The 18,102-nt window shown below is 48.9% G+C and overlaps 1 protein-coding gene across 1 annotated transcript in view; it reads right to left on the reverse strand.

Moving 5' to 3' along the window:
* The window catches only part of LOC309889517 (Golgi phosphoprotein 3-like), a gene marked incomplete at its 5' end in the record, with an annotated part of 71,913 nt that overhangs the window by 26,305 nt on the left and 27,506 nt on the right, over positions 1 to 18,102 (reverse strand). The window contains one exon of the mRNA XM_082782368.1: positions 251 to 422. Within this exon, the coding sequence (XP_082638494.1) occupies positions 251 to 422 (172 nt within the window). The remainder of the gene's footprint in view (positions 1 to 250; positions 423 to 18,102) is intronic.

Raw genomic sequence — 18,102 nt, forward strand, 5'->3', positions numbered from 1 at the left:
AGCAGGAACACATCAAGAGAACAAACAGGAACTGAGAACAAGTACAGAAAATTTTACAAGACCTTTCAACTCACCACTGAAACAGTTTAGATAATAACTGTGCCTGTAACGTAAGTCACTACTCAGAATCTAACCCCATTTATAGGAAAAGAAAAAAAAATGTTTTACCTTAAAACTCACTGTTACTTGTAACTACTGCATTGCAAGAACACGATGCAAAAGCAAATATGAACACATTCCTCCCACTTACCTTTCTTGTCAATAGACTTTTGCGCCTAATTCCGCAAGCCTCTAGCTGAAGACGCCCTCGCAATGCCAATTCGATTAACATGCAGCCACGCAAACCTGAGGAGATGCAATCATTCCAAAATGAAGTGTAACCCTGAGAAGATGAAAAGACAGTAAGATACTTCCACCTCCACCTGAAAACAAATAGAAGAATCATAGAACCATTAAGGTTGGAAAAGATCTCCAAGATCATCTGGTCCAACCATTCCCCCACCACCAATATCACCCACTAAGCACCATGTTCAACCTTTCCTTAAACACCCCCAGGGACGGTGACTCCACCACCTCCCTGGACAACCCATTCCTATGCCTGACCACTCTTTCTGAGAAGAAATGCCTCCCAATTTCCAACCTAAACCTCCCCTGGGCAACTTGAGGCCATTCCCTCTAGTCCTGTCACTAGTTATCTGCGAGAAAAGGCCAACCCCCAGCTCCCAACAACCTCCTTTCAGGTACCTGTAGAGAGCAATAAGGTCGCCCCCGAGCCTCCTCTCATCCAGACTAGACAACCCCAATTCCCTCAGCCACTCCTCATAGGACTTGAGTTCCAGGCCCTTCACCAGCTTCACGGCCCTTCTCTGGACATGCTCCAGGGCCTCAATGTCCTTCTTGTAATTAGGGGTCCAAAGCTGAACACAGTACTCGAGGTGTGGCCTCACCAGAGCAGAGTACAGGGGGACAATCACCTCCCTGGTCCTGCTGGCTACGCTATTCCTGATACAAACCAGGATGCCGTTGGCCTTCTTGGCCACCTGGGCACACTGCTGGCTCATGTTCAGGCAAGCATCAGTCAGCACCCCCAGATCCTTTTGCTCCGCACAGCTTTTGAGCCACTCTGCCCCAAGCCTGTAGTGTTGCATGGGGTTGTTGTGGACAAAGTGCAGGATCCGGCACTTAGCCATGTTCAACCTCAACCCATTGGCCTCTGCCCATCAATGCAACCTGTCCAGGTCCCTCTACAGGACCTTCCTACCCTGCAGCAGATCAGCACTTCCCCCCAACTTGGAGCCATCTGCAAACTTTCTGAGGATGCACTTGATTTCCTCATCCAAGTCATCAATAAAGATATTAAAGAGGATAGGCCCCAACACTGATCCCTGGGGAACTCCACTAGTGACCTGTCACTGTTGAGGATTTTTTGAAACAGCAAAGATCCCATGGCTTGCTGCAGCTGAGCAAACCAAGCTACCAGGACGACTACGAGAAGTTCCCATGACAGTGTTCCCACATCGCCCGATTGAGGAATTTAGAAAAATATTGTTACCAGCCTCTGGCTTCAAGGATGGGATCTACATGACTGCTAATCACAAGGGGGTTGTTTTCTTGCAGGTGGGGTTGTTTTCTTGCAGTTGTTTGTCTGAGTGCTTTTGACCAATAATCTTGTGTGAGATACTATCCGCCCCTGTTAAGTTCGCTATAAAAGTCAGGCTATTCGGGTAATAAAAGAGAGCATGATCTGACCATACTAGTGTCTGTCGTGTTTCAGCCGTTCTTCCTGCAACAGGTCACCAGCTGGATTTCACTCTGTTCACCACCACTCCCTGGGCCTGGCCGACCACACAGTTTTCAACCCAGCAAAGAGTGTTGCTGTCCAAGCCATGGGCTGCCAGCTTCTCCAGGAGAATACTGTGGGAGACCATGTCAAAGGCCTTGCTGAAGTCTAGGTAGACTACGTCAACAGCCTTTCCCTCATCAACCAGGCGGGTCACCCCATCATAGAAGATGAGGTTGGTCAGGCAGGACTTGCCTTTCATGACCCCATGCTGACTGGGCCTGTTTCTATGGTCGTCCTGCATATGCTGCATGATTGCATTCACGATGACCTGTTCCATCACCTTTCCTGGCACCGAGGTCAGGCTGACAGGCCTGTAGTTCCCTGGGTCCTCCTAATGACCCTTCTTATAGATGGGTGTCACATTACAGAATCACAGAATCATCTAGGTTGCAAGAGACCTCCAAGATCACCTAGTACAACCTCTGACCTAACACTAACAAGTCCTCCACTAAAACGTATCACTAAGCACTACATCTAAAGATCTTTTAAAGACCTCCAGGGATGGTGCCTCAACCACTTCCCTGGGCAGCCCGTTCCAATGCCTCACAACCCTTTCAGTAAAGAAGTTCTTCCTAAGATCCAACCTAAACCTCCCCTGGAGCAACTTTAGCCCGTCCACCCTCGTCCTATCACCAGGCACGTGGGAGAACAGACCAATCCCCACCTCGCTACAGCCTCCTTTAAGGTACCTGTAGAGAGCGATAAGGTTGCCCCTGAGCCTCCTCTTCTCCAGGCTGAACAAGCCCAACTCCATCAGCTGCTCCTCGTAGGACTTGTTCTCCAGACCCCTCACCAGCTTCGTTGCCCTTCTCTGGACTTGCTTGAGCACCTCGATGTCCTTCTTGTAGCAAGGGGCCCAAAGCTGAACACAGTACTCGAGGTGCGGCCTCACCAGAGCCGAGTACAGGGGGACAATCACTTCCCTAGACCTGCTGGCCATGCTGCTTCTTATCCAAGCCAGGATGCTGCTGGCCTTCTTGGCCACCTGAGCACACTGCTGGCTCATATTCAGCTGACTATCAACCAATACTCCCAGGTCCTTCTCCGCCAGGCAGCTTCCCAACCACTCATCTCCCGGCCTTTAGCACTGCTTGGGGTTGTTGTGCCCCAGGTGCAGGACCCGGCACTTGGCCTTGGTGAACTTCATGCAGTTGGCCTCAGCCCATCAGTCCAGCCTATCCAGATCCTCCTGCAGAGCTTTCCTACCCTCGAGCAGATCGACACACACACCTAACTTGGTGTCATCTGCAAACTTACTGAGGGTGCACTCAACCCCCTCATCCAAATCATCAATAAAGATATTAAAGAGGACTGGCCCCAGTACTGAGCCCTGGGGGACGCCACTAGTGACCGGCCTCCAACTGGATTTGACTCCATTCACCACGACTATTTGGCCCGGCTATGCAGCCAGTTTCTAACCCAATGAAGCATACACCAGTCAAAGCCATGAGCAGCCAGTTTCTTGAGGAGAATGCTGTGGAAAATTGTGTCAAAAGCCTTGCTGAAGTCAAGGTAGACCGCATCCACGACCTTTTCCTCATCCACTAAGCGTGTCACTTTGTCACAGAAGGAGATCAGGTTCGTCAAGCAGGACCTGCCTTTCATAAATCCATGCTGACTGGGCCTGATCGCCTGCTTGCCCTGCAAGTGCTGCGTGATGACTGTCAAGAGGATCTGCTCCATGAGCTTCCCTGGTACTGAGGTCAAACTGACAGGCCTGTAGTTTCCCGGGTCTGCTCTCTGGCCCTTCTTGTAGATGGGAGTCACGTTTGCTAGCCGCCAGTCAACTGGGACCTCCCCCGATAGCCAGGACTGCTGATAGATGATGGATAGTGGCTTGGCCAGCCCCTCTGCCAGTTCACTCAGTATCCTCGGGTGGATCCCATCCGGCCCCATCAACTTGCACACATCCAAGTGCCGTAGCAGGTCGCCAACCATTTCCTCGTGGATTATGAGGGCCACGTTCTGCTCCCCATCCCCTTCCACCAGCTCAGGGTACTGGGTGTCCAGAGAACAACTGCTCTTGCCGCTAAAGACTGAGGCAAAGAAGGCATTAAGCACGTCAGCCTTTTCCTCATCTCTTGTCACTGTTTCCCCCCGCATCCTGTAAAGGATGGAGAGTCTCCTTAGGCCTCTTTTTTGTGTTGATGTGTTTATAAAAACATTTTTTTGTTATCTTTAACAGCAGTAGCCAGATTGAGCTCCAGATGAGCTTTGGCCGTTCTAATTTTGTCCCTGCACAGCCTCGCAACATCCTTATAGTCCTCCCGAGTGCCCCCCCCACCTCTTTTCCAAAGATTATAAACCCTCTTTTTTCTCCTAAGCTCAAGCCACAACTCTCTGTTCAGCCAGGCCGGTCTTCTTCCGTGCCAGCTCGTCTTTGGGCACGTGGGGTCGGACTGCTCCTGAGCCATTAAGATTTCCTTCTTGAAGAGCACCCAGCTTTCCTGGACTCCTCTGCCCTTCAGAACCACCTCCCAAGGGACTTGGCCAACCAGTGTCCTGAACAGCTCAAAGTCAGCCCTACGGAAGTCCAAGACTGCAGTTTTACTGATCCCCACCCTGAGTTCACCAAGAATAGAGAACTCTATTATTTTGCGGTCACTCTGCCCAAGGCAGCTCCCGACCACCACATCTCCCACCAGTCCTTCTCTTTTTGCGAAGAGAAGGTCTAGCGGGGCACCTCCCCTGGTAGGCTCACTAACAAGCTGCGTCAGGAAGCTATCTTCCACTCTCACCAGAAACCTCCTAGACTGCTTCCTCTGAGCTGTATTGCATTTCCAGGATATGTCAGGGAAGTTGAAGTCCCCCACAAGAACAAGCGCTGACAATTTCACAACTTTTTCCAGCTGCCTGTAGAACACCTCATCCCTCTCCTCATCCTGGTTTGACAGTCTGTAACAGACCCCCACCAGGATGCTTGCCTTGTTGGCCTTCCCACTGATCCTAACCCATAGGGACTCAACCTTATAATTCCCAGTCTCGAGTTCCACAACATCAAAACACTCTCTAATATAGAAAGCCACACCACCACCCCTTCTGTGCTGCCTGTCCCTTCTGAAGAGCCTATAGCCAGTCATTGCAGCACTCCAGTCATGAGAGTGGTCCCACCACATCTCCGTGATGGCAACCAAGTCATAGCTAACCTGCTTCACGATGGCTTCCAGCTCCTCCTGTTTGTTGTCCATGCTGCGTGCATTAGTGTAGATGCACTTCAGTTGGGCCATTGCCTTCTCCCAAGACCCTGACATTGTTCCCCCTGGCACACCTCTCAACTAGCCTTATTTTATCCCCGTCCCCCTTCTTACCTTGTTTAAAGCAGTCTCAGTGATCCCTGCCAGCTCCTGGGCTAGTATCCATTTTCCTCTTAGAGACAGGTGGAACCCATCTGCAGTTATCAGGCTGGGTGCTGAGTAAAGCACCCCATTGTCAAAAAAAAATAAATTTCTGTGTTGGCACCAGCCTCTGAGCCACGTGTTTATCAGGTGGGCTTTCCGTGTCCTCTCTGTACCCCTCCCTGACACTGTAGGGATGGAGGAAAACACCACCTGTACTCCTACTCCATCTATTAATTGTCCCAGTCCCCTAAAGTCCTGTTTGATAGCCTTCAGGCTTCTCTCTTCAATATCATCACTGCCAGCCTGGACTATCAAAAGAGGATAGTAATCAGAGGGTAGGTTCAGGCTGACATATAGGGCCCTCTGTTCCCCTGAGAAGGGAATCGCCTACAACAATCACCCTTCTTTCTTTCTTGTTGGAGGCAGTCCTGAGGAGTGGAGTTGACTTCCTTGCCCTAGGCATCCTCCTGGGTAGACTTTTCACCTCATCCTCACCCACTGTTAATGATACATTACAATAAGGAGTAGCAAAAGAGCATGTCTGAGAGCATCCAAGAGCATCAGCCAGAGCGTCCCTTGGCAAGACTTGGCACAGTTCCCCAGAGCAGTTCAACAGAGCCGTTTGCCAGAGGAGGATCTGGTCCCTGGCTCTTTCTCATGGCAAAGGAGCCCAGGAATTGTGAATCTTATCAAAGACTTTCCATGAACAGTAACTGGAATGGGATTTCATTTTTGGTATCTCTCTTAATAACCAGAGCTGAGAAAAAAACAAAACAAAACAAACAAACAAAAAAACAGCAGGACTGTGGTGTTGTTTTTTCCTTTTTAAAGAAAAATAAAACAGTAATATATGGGTAAAGTTATTTGACTGAGGAAGATGATGAGAAATGTGACTTAGACTCAGGTCATTACTGAAAATTACTGACCTTCAGAAAAAACAAGTGGCTACAGTGATTTGCTGTCAGAGGTCTGATCTCCAGCATTGCAAGTGCAGGTGTGTTTCTGTGGCTGTGTTGTGGTTTAACCTGGCCTGCAGCTAAACACCACACAGCTGTTCGCTCACCGCCCCCCCCAGGATGGGGGAGAGAAACTGGAAAGTGAAGCCTGTGGGTTGAGATAGAGACAGTTTATTAGGACAGAAAATAATAGTAATATTAATATGTACAAAACAAGTGATGCGCAATACAATTGCTCACCACCCGATGACCAATGCCCAGCCTATCCCCGAGCAGCACGGCCCCCCCACATCCCAGCTAGCCACCTCTATATATTGTTTAGCATGATGTCAGATGGTATGGAATACCCCTTTGGCCACTTTGGGTCAGCTGTCCTGGGTCTGCCCCTCACAGCTCCTGCTGCACCCCCAGCCTGCCCGCTAGCAGGACAGAGCGAGAAGCTGAAAAGTCCTTGGCTTGGTGTAAGCACTGCTCTGCAACAATGAAAACATCAGCATGTTATCAGCACTCTTCTCATCCTAATACAAAACACAGCACCCTACCAGCTACTAGGAGGAAAATTAACTGTCCTAGCTAAAACCAGGACAGGCTGTTCTGGCAGATCTTTCTTTATTCAGTCAGTTAAGAGAAATGAAGCAGTGCACATATGCCTGCTGTGGTCATAGGTGCTGCTGCATCTCTTAGGCAGTGAGTGCAAGACATGCATCGTACTTGTGTTATTCACTAGCAGCCAAGATGGTGACTGGAAGGGCTAGAGCTGGCCTTGACCCTTGCACCACACCCAGGGTGAACATAAATAATCTCTTTACAAAACTGTGAAACAGGACTAAGTCTGGAAATCATGGCAAAATGTATGCTGAGCGAGTGTCCGTAGCAAGGCTATCCTCTTTTACTCAAGATTTCAGTATGTGTCACATGGAAAGGCAAACAAAAATAGTGTGTTGCTTCAGTTTTATGCCATCTTGCAATAAATCTGCTTTCTGTGTAAATTACAGCAAAACTGCACACCACTACTAAGGTACTGCCTTAATGCACCCACACTGCAGATGGGCTTTGTTCGTGTGTGTTTTGGTAAACAGACCTGGCCCGCATTTGATTTTTACATAGAATATGAAAAAAAAAAAAAAAGATTTTTTTAAGGTACCTTGTTGGCTTGCTTGTATAGCTGACTATTTTGGAAGTTAACTGCTGTATTTTCTATTTGCATTTTTGCTGCACTGTGTTTTTCTAAAGTCACGATGATCAAAGAGGAATACTGGATAGGCACAACAAGGAGCCACTCTCACTAAGTCTGCACTGTGCAATTAAATTCGGCCATGCTGTGGCTTTTGCTGACTCGGGTCTTCAAGATATGGCCTCAGTTCTGCGTTCATGTCATAACATTGTCCGTAAAAGTCGTGTTATTTTTTTTCCCTAACTTCTCCCAATAGGAAATTGGATTTTTGATTAAATATGTTTGTCAAGAGAAGTTTTGGCTTTTCATGAGTTGGCCTGTCTTTGGAACCACCAACACCACATGGAAATATCATCAGACAATTAATGATATTCTCAGGGTTCTGACAGTTGGATGCCGAATATTTTCTGGTTTCACTTTTTTAATGAAATATCAAACCCTCTGCTGGCATTTGTTTCTCATGGTGCAGGCTTTCTCACTTTTGGTTTGCTTTTTTGACACAGTTCTGTGTAGTGGGTTTACATGGCAAGGTTTTGGTAGCAGGGGGCCATAGGGGTGGTTTCTGTGAGAAGGATCTAGAAGCTGCCCCATGTTTGGTAAGGGCCCCATTGTTGACCAGAGCTGAGCCAATAAGCAATGTTGTTTTGTGCCTCTGTGAGAGCATATTTAAGACAGGGAAAAAAATGCTGTGCCACACAGCAGCCGGGAGAGTGAAAGGAGTGAGGAACGGCCTTGCAGGAGCCAAGGTCAGTGAAGAAGGAGGGGGAGAGGTGCTCCAGGCGCCGGAGCAGAAGTCCCCTGCAGCCTGTGGTGAGGACCATGGTGAAGCAGGAAGTCCCCCTGCAGCCCATGGAGTACCATGGTGGAGCAGGGTTCCACGCTGCAGCCCGTGGAGGAGACCACGGTGGAGCAGGTGGCCCTGCACTGATGGAGGCTGTAGCCTGTGGAAGACCCCTGCTGGAGCAGATTCCTGGCCGGACCTATAGCCCATGGAGAGGAACCCACGCAGGAGCAGGTGACCTGGCAGGAGCTGCTGACTGTAGGGGAGCCAGGTTGGAGCAGTTTTCTCCTGAGGGATGGACCCCGTGGTACGGACCCATATCTGGAGCAGTTCTGGAAGAGCTGCTGCCTGTGGGAAGCCCACGCTGGATCAGTTCATTAAGGACTGCATCCCGTGGGTGGGACCCCACAGCACAGGGGACGAGAGTGACCGAGAAGGAGCAGCAGAGAAGAAGCGCTGTAGACTGACCATAATCCCCATTCCATCGTTCTCCTGCGCCGCTCAGGGGGAGGAGGTAGAAGTGGGTGGATGGGGGAAGGTGCTTTTGGTTTCTTTCCTTTGTTTCTCACTTCTCTAGCTTGTTAGTAATGAGCAATAAATCTTACTATCTCCTTATGCTGAGTCTGTTTTCCCCGTTACAGTAATTACTGAGTGATTTTCTCATCCTTATCTCAACCTTTGAGCCCTTTTCACATATTTTCTTCCCATTCCTCTTTGAGGAGGGGGAGTGAGAGAGCGGCTGTGGTGGAGCTCAGCTGCCCACTTGAGCAGAATCACGACATTCTGCAATATAAGAGAGAAAGATGGGAGAGTTTTTTGCAATGACAGCTTGACTGTATTATCATTATTTTATCATAATAGTTAAGCAGATCTTATGGCCTCTAAGCTGCGACTCTTCTGACATTGGTAGGTCAGAAATAGCATGTCAGACAGTCTGGATTTGACCTGCCTGACCACCTACTGAGCTGCTGCATCTTCCAGGGAAGCCATCTCACTGTGCCTCTGCTCAAATTGCTTTTGTCTGGGTGGAGCCATCCCAAAGGCTCAGTGTCATAAGGAAAAAGTAAGGAAAATATTTTATTGTAGGAACTCATTTTCAGACTTGGCATAGATATTTCCATGTCTACTTTGCTCCTAGGAGACAAATATTTCCTAGGGTGGACTCTCCTATTTCTACTTTTGACATCTGTAGCAAGAGACTACTTGACATATTATGTTCATTTGAAGCCAGTATAAAACATTGGGTTTTCCCTTCCCATTTTTTTCAGTCATTGCATGGCCATCATGTATCTTTTTCAACATGATTATCATGATAAAGTATAGGAGTTGCCTTTTCTGTTGAAGTTAACAAAAACCCGTATAACGCATTGTGCAGCTCCATTTGTCACATGCCAAGTCGCTGCCACATTACTGCCGGCAGATACAGGTTAATTCTCACTTTAAATCATTATCACAGAATCACAGAATCACAGAATTTCTAGGTTGGAAGAGACCTCAAGATCATCGAGTCCAACCTCTGACCTAACGCTAGCAGTCCCCACTAAACCATATCCCTAAGCTCTACATCTAAACGTCTTTTAAAGACCTCCAGGGATGGTGACTCCACCACTTCCCTGGGCAGCCTGTTCCAATGCCTCACAACCCGTTCAGTGAAGAAGTTCTTCCTAACATCTAACCTAAAACTCCCCTGGCTCAACTTAAGCCCATTCCCCCTCGTCCTGTCATCAGGCACGTGGGAGAACAAGCCAACCCCCACCTCGCTACAGCCTCCCTTGAGGTACCTATAGAGAGTGATAAGGTCGCCCCTGAGCCTCCTCTTCTCCAGGCTGAACAAGCCCAGCTCCCTCAGCCGCTCCTCGTAGGACTTGTTCTCCAGGCCCCTCACCAGCTTTGTCGCCCTTCTCTGCACCCGCTCAAGCACCTCAATGTCCTTCTTGTAGCGAGGGGCCCAAAACTGAACACAGTACTCGAGGTGCGGCCTCACCAGAGCCGAGTACAGGGGGACGATCACCTTCCTAGCCCTGCTGGTCACACTGTTCCTGATACAAGCCAGGATGCCGTTGGCCTTCTTGGCCACCTGAGCACACTGCTGGCTCATATTCAGCTGACTATCCACCATCACTCCCAGGTCCTTCTCTGCCAGGCAGCTCTCCAACCATTCCTCTCCCGGCCTTTAGCACTGCTTGGGGTTATTGCGCCCCAGGTGCAGGACCCGGCACTTGGCCTTGTTGAACTTCATGCAGTTGACCTCAGCCCATCGGTGCAGCCTATCCAGATCCTCCTGCAGAGCTTTCCTACCCTCAAGCAGATCGAAACATGCGCATAGCTTGGTGTCATCTGCGAACTTACTGAGGGTGCACTCAATGCCCTCGTCCAGATCATCGATGAAGATATTAAAGAGGACCAGCCCCAGCACCGAGCCCTGGGGGACGCCACTGGTGATTGGCCTCCAACTGGACTTGGCTCCATTCACCACAACTCTTTGGGCCCGGCTATCCAGCCAGTTTCTAACCCAACGAAGCGTGCGCCAGTCCAAGCCTAGGGCAGCCAGTTTCTTGAGGAGAATGCTGTGGGAGACGGTGTCAAAATCCTTGCTGAAGTCAAGGTAGACCACATCCACAGCCTTTCCCTCATCCACCAAACACATCACTTTGTCACAGAAGGAGATCAGGTTTGTCAAGCAGGACCTGCCTTTCATAAACCCATGCTGACTGGGCCTGATCGCCTGCTTGCCCTGCAAGTGCTGCGTGATGACTCTCAGGAGGATCTGCTCCATGAGCTTCCCTGGCACTGAGGTCAAACTGACAGGCCTGTAGTTTCCCAGGTCTGCTCTCCAGCCCTTCTTGTAGATGGGAGTCACATTTGCTAGCCGCCAGTCAACTGGGACCTCCCCCGATAGCCAGGACTGCTGATAGATGATGGATAGTGGCTTGGCCAGCTCCTCTGCCAGTTCCCTCAGTATCCTCGGGTGGATCCCATCCGGCCCCGACTTGTGCACATCTAAGTGCCGTAGCAGGTCACCAACCAGTTCTTCATGGATAGTGAGGGCCACATCCTGCTCCTCATCCCCTTCCACCAGCTCAGGGTACTGAGTATCCAGAGAACAACCGGTATTGCCGCTAAAGACTGAGGCAAAGAAGGCATTGAGCACCTCCGCCTTTTCCTCATCTCTTGTAACTAAGTTTCCCCCCGCATCCAGTAAAGGATGGAGATTCTCCTTAGTCCTCCTTTTTGTGTTGATGTATTTATAGAAACGTTTTTTGTTATCTTTAACGGCAGTAGCCAGATTGAGCTCCAGATGAGCTTTAGCCTTCCTAATTTTGTCCCTGCACAGCCTCGCTACATCCTTAAAGTCCTCCCTAGTGGCCTGCCCACTTTTCCAAAGCTTATAAACCCTCTTTTTTCTCCTAAGATCAAGCCACAATTCTCTGTTGAGCCAGGCCGGTCTTCTTCCCCGCCAGCTCATCTTTGGGCACTTGGGGACAGACCGTTCCTGCGCCATTAAGATTTCCCTCTTGAAGAGCGCCCAGCCTTCCTGGACCCCTCTGCCCTTCAGAACCGCCTCCCAAGGGACTCCACCAACCAGTGTCCTGAGCAGCTCAAAGTCAGCCCTCTGGAAGTCCAATACAGCGGTTTTACTGGTCCCCTTCCTGGCCTCGCCAAGAATAGTGAACTCCACCATTTCGTGGTCACTCTGCCCAAGACAGCTCCCGACAATCACATCTCCCACCAGTCCTTCTCTGTTTGAGAAGAGAAGGTCTAGCGGGGCACCACCCCTGGTAGTTTCACTAACCAGCTGCGTCAGGAAGCTATCTTCCATGCTCTCCAGAAGCCTCCGAGACTGCTTTCTCAGGGCTGTGTTGTGCTTCCAGGATATGTCAGGGAAGTTGAAGTCCCCCACGAGTACAAGAGCTGACAATTTTGCAACTTCTGTCAGCTGCCTGTAGAACTCCTCATCCGTCTCCTCATCCTGGTTCGGCCATCCACTAACCATCCCAGTCCCCTAAAGTCTCTTTTGATAGCCTTGAGGCTTCTCTCTTCGATGTTGTCACTGCCCGCCTGGACTATCAAAAGGGGGTAATAGTCAGAGGGGCGTACCAGGTTGGGAAGCTTCCTGGCAACGTCCCTGACCCTGGCCCCAGGGAGGCAGCAGACTTCCCTACGGGTAGGGTCAGGCCGACAAATAGGGCCCTCTGTTCCCCTAAGAATCGAGTCTCCTACAACAATAACCCTCCTGTCTTTCCTGGTGGAGTCAGTCCTGAGGCGTGGATTCAACCTCCTCGCCCTAGGCATCCTCCTGGGAACACTTGCTACCTCTTCCTCATGCACCGGCCTCTCAATCTCTAGGGCCTCAAACCTGTTGTGTAAGGGCACCTGGGAAGGTGGGGCCGGAAGGGGAGGGCGTCGCCTGCGATGTCGAGCAGGGACCTGTTTCCATTCCTCCTCAGCTCCCAGATCCCCTCCCTCTGCCCGACGGGGACAGGGCAGGGGGTCCACCCCCATTTGAGGAGTCTCACCTTGGTACCTCCCCTTGAGGCCCTGCAGGGAGTTACTCCACCAGTCTATCTCTCGCTCACACTCCCTGATGGCCCTCAACCTCTCCACCTCCTCCTTGAGCTCCGCCACCATGCGGACCAGGTCATCCACGTGCTCGCACCTCACGCACGCAGTTTCTCTGCCTCCCGCCAATGGCAGCAACAGGCTCAGACACTCCTTGCATCCGGTGACCTGAACTGCGGCATTTTTTAACGGGTAGTCGGTCATTATTTGCATTTTGAAGGCACTCCAGCTGTTGCAGGACCCAGAGCTCAGCCTCTCTCACACAGCTGCACTTTCCTGGCTTGGTGCCCCCTGGTACCCATGGCACTGCTACCAGTGTCCTGGCACAGACCTGGAGCTGGGCGGGGCTGGTGGCAGCCCTGCGCCAGGTGGAAACAATTATGGGAAAGAGTACTGGTCCGCGCTGGATGAGTTACTGTTAATAGCTCCCATATAAGCCAACTTAATAAAGTTGTGGCTTAATGAAACCACATTCCTTGCATCTTGCCTTTCATCCTGCCCGTCTGGGGCGATGCTATCGAGCAGCTACACAGGGTTGGGGGGCTGTGCCAGTGCACCACTGTGTGCTGGGCATGGGGGAGGGATAAGATCACCCATCTAGTCGATCAAGGGAAGCCAGTTGATGTGATCTTTTTGGACTTCATCAAAGCTTTTAACACGGTTTCCCATAGGATCCTACTGGACAAAATGGCCAGCATACAGCTAGACAAAAACATCATACGATGGGTGAACAATTGGCTGATGGGTAGGACTCAAAGGGTTGTGGTAAATGGGGCCGCATCAGGCTGGCAGCCAGTCACCAGTGGGGTCTCCCAAGGCTCCATTTTAGGGCCAGTCCTCTTCAATGTTTTTTAAATGATTTTGACTAGAAGGTGTTTTGAGCAAATTTGCTGATGACACTAAACTGGGAGGAGCTGTTGACTCTGTTGAGGGTGGAAAGGCCTTGCAGAGAGATCTGGACAGATTGGAGAGCTGGGCAATCACCAACCGCATGAAGTTTAACAAGAGCAAGTGCTGCTGGGTCCTTCACCTGGGACGGGGCAACCCTGGTTATACGTACAGACTGGGCAACGAGATACTGGATAGCAGCCCTGCAGAGAGGGGTCTAGGGGTTTTGGTTGATGGCAAGTTGAATATGAACCAGCAGTGTGCCCTGGAAGCCAGGAGAGCCAACCATATCCTGGGGTGCATCAAACAAGGGAGTGGAGGGGTAGGCACCGATCTATTCTCTAGTTACCAGCAATACGACCCGAGGGAATGGAGTCAAGCTGCAACAGGGGAGGTTCAGGCCGGATATCAGGAAGAGGTTCTTCACCAAGAGGGTTGTCATGCACTGGAACAGGCTCCCCAGGGATGTAATCACAACACCAAGCCTGTCAGAGTTTAAGAAGCTTTTGGACTATGCTCTTAGTCACATGGTCTGAATTTTTGGGCAGGCCTGTGTGGAGCCAGGAGTTGGACTCAGTGATCATTATTGGTCCCTTTTAACTCGGGATATTATATGATTCTGTGATTCTATGAATGGGCACTTGGAAAGCCATTGGCATGGCTTGCAGTGTATGAGCAGCCTCCCTGATACACCTTTCAACCCATTCCTCCTGCATTTGTTTGTCTTTCAGATAAAACTTCACAGCAGTGTTTAGAGAAAAATATAATGAGGGACCACTGTATAACAAAGCGAGGTTTCCTCTTCAAATGTTCAACCTTCATTAAGCAAAATTTATATTTCAGCAAATCTTTGAAAGTGGATAAAATATCAAGCTAAAGTTTGTTTTTACATAGTTTGGAGTAATGCATTGTTTGTTTCAAATGGTCAGTTGCAACTGACAGTTGATTTATATTCAACATAATGATGGTTTGTGATGGGTGCGGATTGTCGCAGGGAGTGTTGTGTCATTGACTGCCATAGCTTTAGCACTCTTCTGTGTCAGTTATTGGATTAAAAGAAAAGACTGAATGGATGGTTTCTTAGTTTTGCAGATATTTCAGCACAAATCATACAAAATTTTGAATTTGTAAAACATTTTTTTTTCTTTTTCTTTTTCTCCAAAACTCATGTTAACTTGATTGAATTGCAAGTTGAACATCAGTTTGCTTCTCTGGCAGTCCTAGTAGCCACCACTTGGGACACTTCAAAGGTCACCAAGCCCCTGCAGCGGGTAGCCTTGACACTGCAGCCTTGCAAGAGTTTGCTGCCTAGAAAGCAAATGGGCTGATATATATATGAACATCTACAGGTCATTACAGGCTAGTGTGTAAGAAGTGAATTAATTTCTCAGCACTTAGACTTTGTTCATATCATAGGCACATAAAAAAAGGTCCGATCCTACTGAATCTTCACTACGTTTTTTGAGTCTTCACTTATACTTCACCTGTATAAGATACTCCATTTCACTCCAAATGAAATACCCAATATATTTCACTTATCACCTTCCAGGTTTATTAAAAGATGAGAAATGACTGATAACATTTTTCTTGTGTGAATTCCTACCTGAGACTTACCCCTTTCTGAAAGTTTACATTGTAATGACGGATGTTTGAAAACACCCTTCAGCATATCATGAAAATTATGACCTGGCTTGTGTATGAAGACAGGACCAAGGTATACTGCATCCTTTCAACACACGAAAACAGGATTTTCACTTCTGTGATCCTCTGTCTGGTTCCCTGAGCAGAGTTGCTGAGGTATCAAATGGCTCATGGATTGAGTGGTGGCTTCCCATGTTATGTTCTTTAATGCCAGGATAGCTCCAAATGCAAAGCTCAGGATCCTCAGCTGTTTTTTTTCATCACATCCATAAAAATGTGACTATCTGTGACTGTTTTTAAAGGCAGTACCAACCTTTAGAGAACACATTTATTTATTCATGTATTTTTTTTTTTCAGGAAAAAATGCTGTAAGGATTATAAGTTTGTTCTTGGACAGTGCATCCCTGAAGGTATGTGATTTTGCTGTTCTTATGCTTTGCATCCCCGTGCATTTGTCTTTCCCTGTCTGCCCTGTTATCTGCACTGCTGGTTTGGAAGAGCATCCTGATAAAACCACAGGCTGGGCTGTACCTCATGTATCAGTGGGGGAACTGCTTCCAAGAAATTGTTGGGAAAATAAAAAGAATCAGCATCTTCCAAAAGTTTCACTTAGCATGCCAAAGTCTTGATCCTCCCCTGAGTACATGTGGCTGCACAGATCTTGTAACATGATCCACTGCAAGCACAGGGCTGCATGCTGCTCTTGGCTGTGCACGCAGGAGCTGTCCATGTCCATGCGTCTGGGAATGCACACTCCCTGGCTACCCCATGGTCTGGCACAGCTGATTTGGCTTGGAAGTGCACAGGGTGACTAGGTGAGTCAGTTCTGCCTTTGGTTACCTGTTTCCTGAAGATGCCAGCAAGGGGAAAGCATCGCCATAAGGCATCTCTCTTTCACCTCCTCTCCTGGTCATGGGCATGGCCTCCTTGTCACCAGGGGCATAGAGAGACCAGCAATTACCTGGGGTAGTTCATGTCGTAGTGAAGAGGAAATGTTCCCCTCCTAACAGACTGCCCAGAGGCTTTGCCAAGTCAACAGTAGGGTTCCAATGCTGAGAGGCACTGATATGAGAGGTACCTCTCTTTTAGAAAAAAGGCTGAAGTTGTGAGAAACAAAATTGTGTTTTTGCAGTAGAGAACTAATTTTCTGTATTCCAAGGTAGTTGTGTAGTCATAACAAGGAGAAATGCTAAGTAGATAAGTGGACAGTAGAAGGTCTCACTGTTCCAAAATAAGGTAGAAGCTTGAGAAAATCAGGATGAGCAGTGTGAGAACAGTAAAACAAAGATCACAAGTTCTCAAAACATAAGAAAGGAGAAATTAAAGGGTTGATAAAAAGAAAAATTGTACATATATGGTATAGAGGAGCATTGAGTAGCTTGTGAACCTGTAGCACTCAGCCAATGAGGAAACAGGGGAGGTGATCAGGTGTCAGGTAATAGGGAATAAAAGGTTATGATTTATTTACTAAAATGCGCTCCTGATTGGCAGGATGTCCACCATTGCAATTGCAAATAAAATAGCTTCACAGAAGATCCTGTCTGAAGAAAATTATTTGAGAAGTTTCTCACAATTTGGGGGCTCGTCCGGGAGCTTGTCGCCTGCTGAAGATTTCTTGCCACCACAGACAGGAAGGTGCACCCCACTGATTTCAGCGGTCCCATCGGGGGTGGTGGGCTGTCTCGGTATGGCCAGCAAAGGACCGAGACCGTTAATCTGAAGACAGGCTCTGTGAAGTACTGGGGAGAAGGGAGGCCAGCACTGACATACCACAGATACAGCCCAGAGATAGTTCAGCCTGGATCAGGAACAGGCACAGGGATTACTGCTGATAACCCGGACCGGGAAGCCGTGCACAGACCTAGGTAAGGGAAACTTTACCGTATCTTGCCTCGGGCTGGGTTCGGGGAGACTGTGGTGTGAATGAGTGTGAGTGTGAATGAGACGCATTTTTAGTGCAGAGCAAATGTGAAGTCCCGATCTGCAAAGCTCGGTGGTCCTTCTGCAAAGCTCAGTGGTCCTGTGAGGGGACAAACAAAGTCCCCTCAGCTGGAGAGGGACAAAGTGAAAGAGAGGAGAGAAGTGAAAGAGAGTCTTGGGGAGTTTGGGCCCTTAGGTGTACAGTACCCCAAGCACGGTGAAGTGAGGTGCTCAGCAGTATACCCCACCTCTGTCCTAATCCTAGGTGAAGGCGTGTGGTACCCTGTGCATGGTAAAGTCCACAGCAGCACGTCAGGAAAAGATGGGGATTAAGGGTTCCAAGAGTCATCAGGATGGGGTTGGAGACCCCAGGACTGTGCCTAAAGATAGCCCTTTGGAGAGAATGATAAGGATTTGGAAAAACAACCCAAAAACTAGGGAAAAAGATTTAAAAATATATAATTTTAAATATTGTGTAATTGTCTGCCCAAAAAGTCAATAAAAGGAAATTCAGTATTTTGGCCAAAATACAGGTCTGATGAAAATTCAGGCTTGAAATTTATATGTAAACAATAAGGTTTCATTTTCGGATGAGGAATCAAGTTTTGCTCCCTATAAACCTAATATTGCACCGGAGGCAGCAGCAGGTGCTCCAGGAAGGGAGACAGGGACTGCAGTTGACGCTGTCCCTGGAGAAGTCTTGCGGTGGATTGCGGAGTGTCAGGAGCGGAGGCGGGGGGGTCCCGGTGGGGCCTAGTGGCCATGCAGGGACAATGCAGGGCCGATGCCACTCCCCCCTTACCAGCAGAGAGGTTAGGAGTTTTAAGAAGGAAATGAAGTCTTTAACTGAGGGCCTAGCAGAACAGTCAAATCTGTTTCTAAGGCCTAATTTGTTTTCCTAGGGGGGAAATGTTAATCTTGAGTATGTTATTCCCTGGAGAAGAATGTTTAGGAGGGGAATGATTTGCCAGGCAGATATGCAAGAATGGGAAAGAACTAAC

This window comes from Aythya marila (assembly GCF_965140915.1).
Source record: "Aythya marila genome assembly, chromosome: W".
Lineage (NCBI taxonomy): Eukaryota > Metazoa > Chordata > Aves > Anseriformes > Anatidae > Aythya > Aythya marila.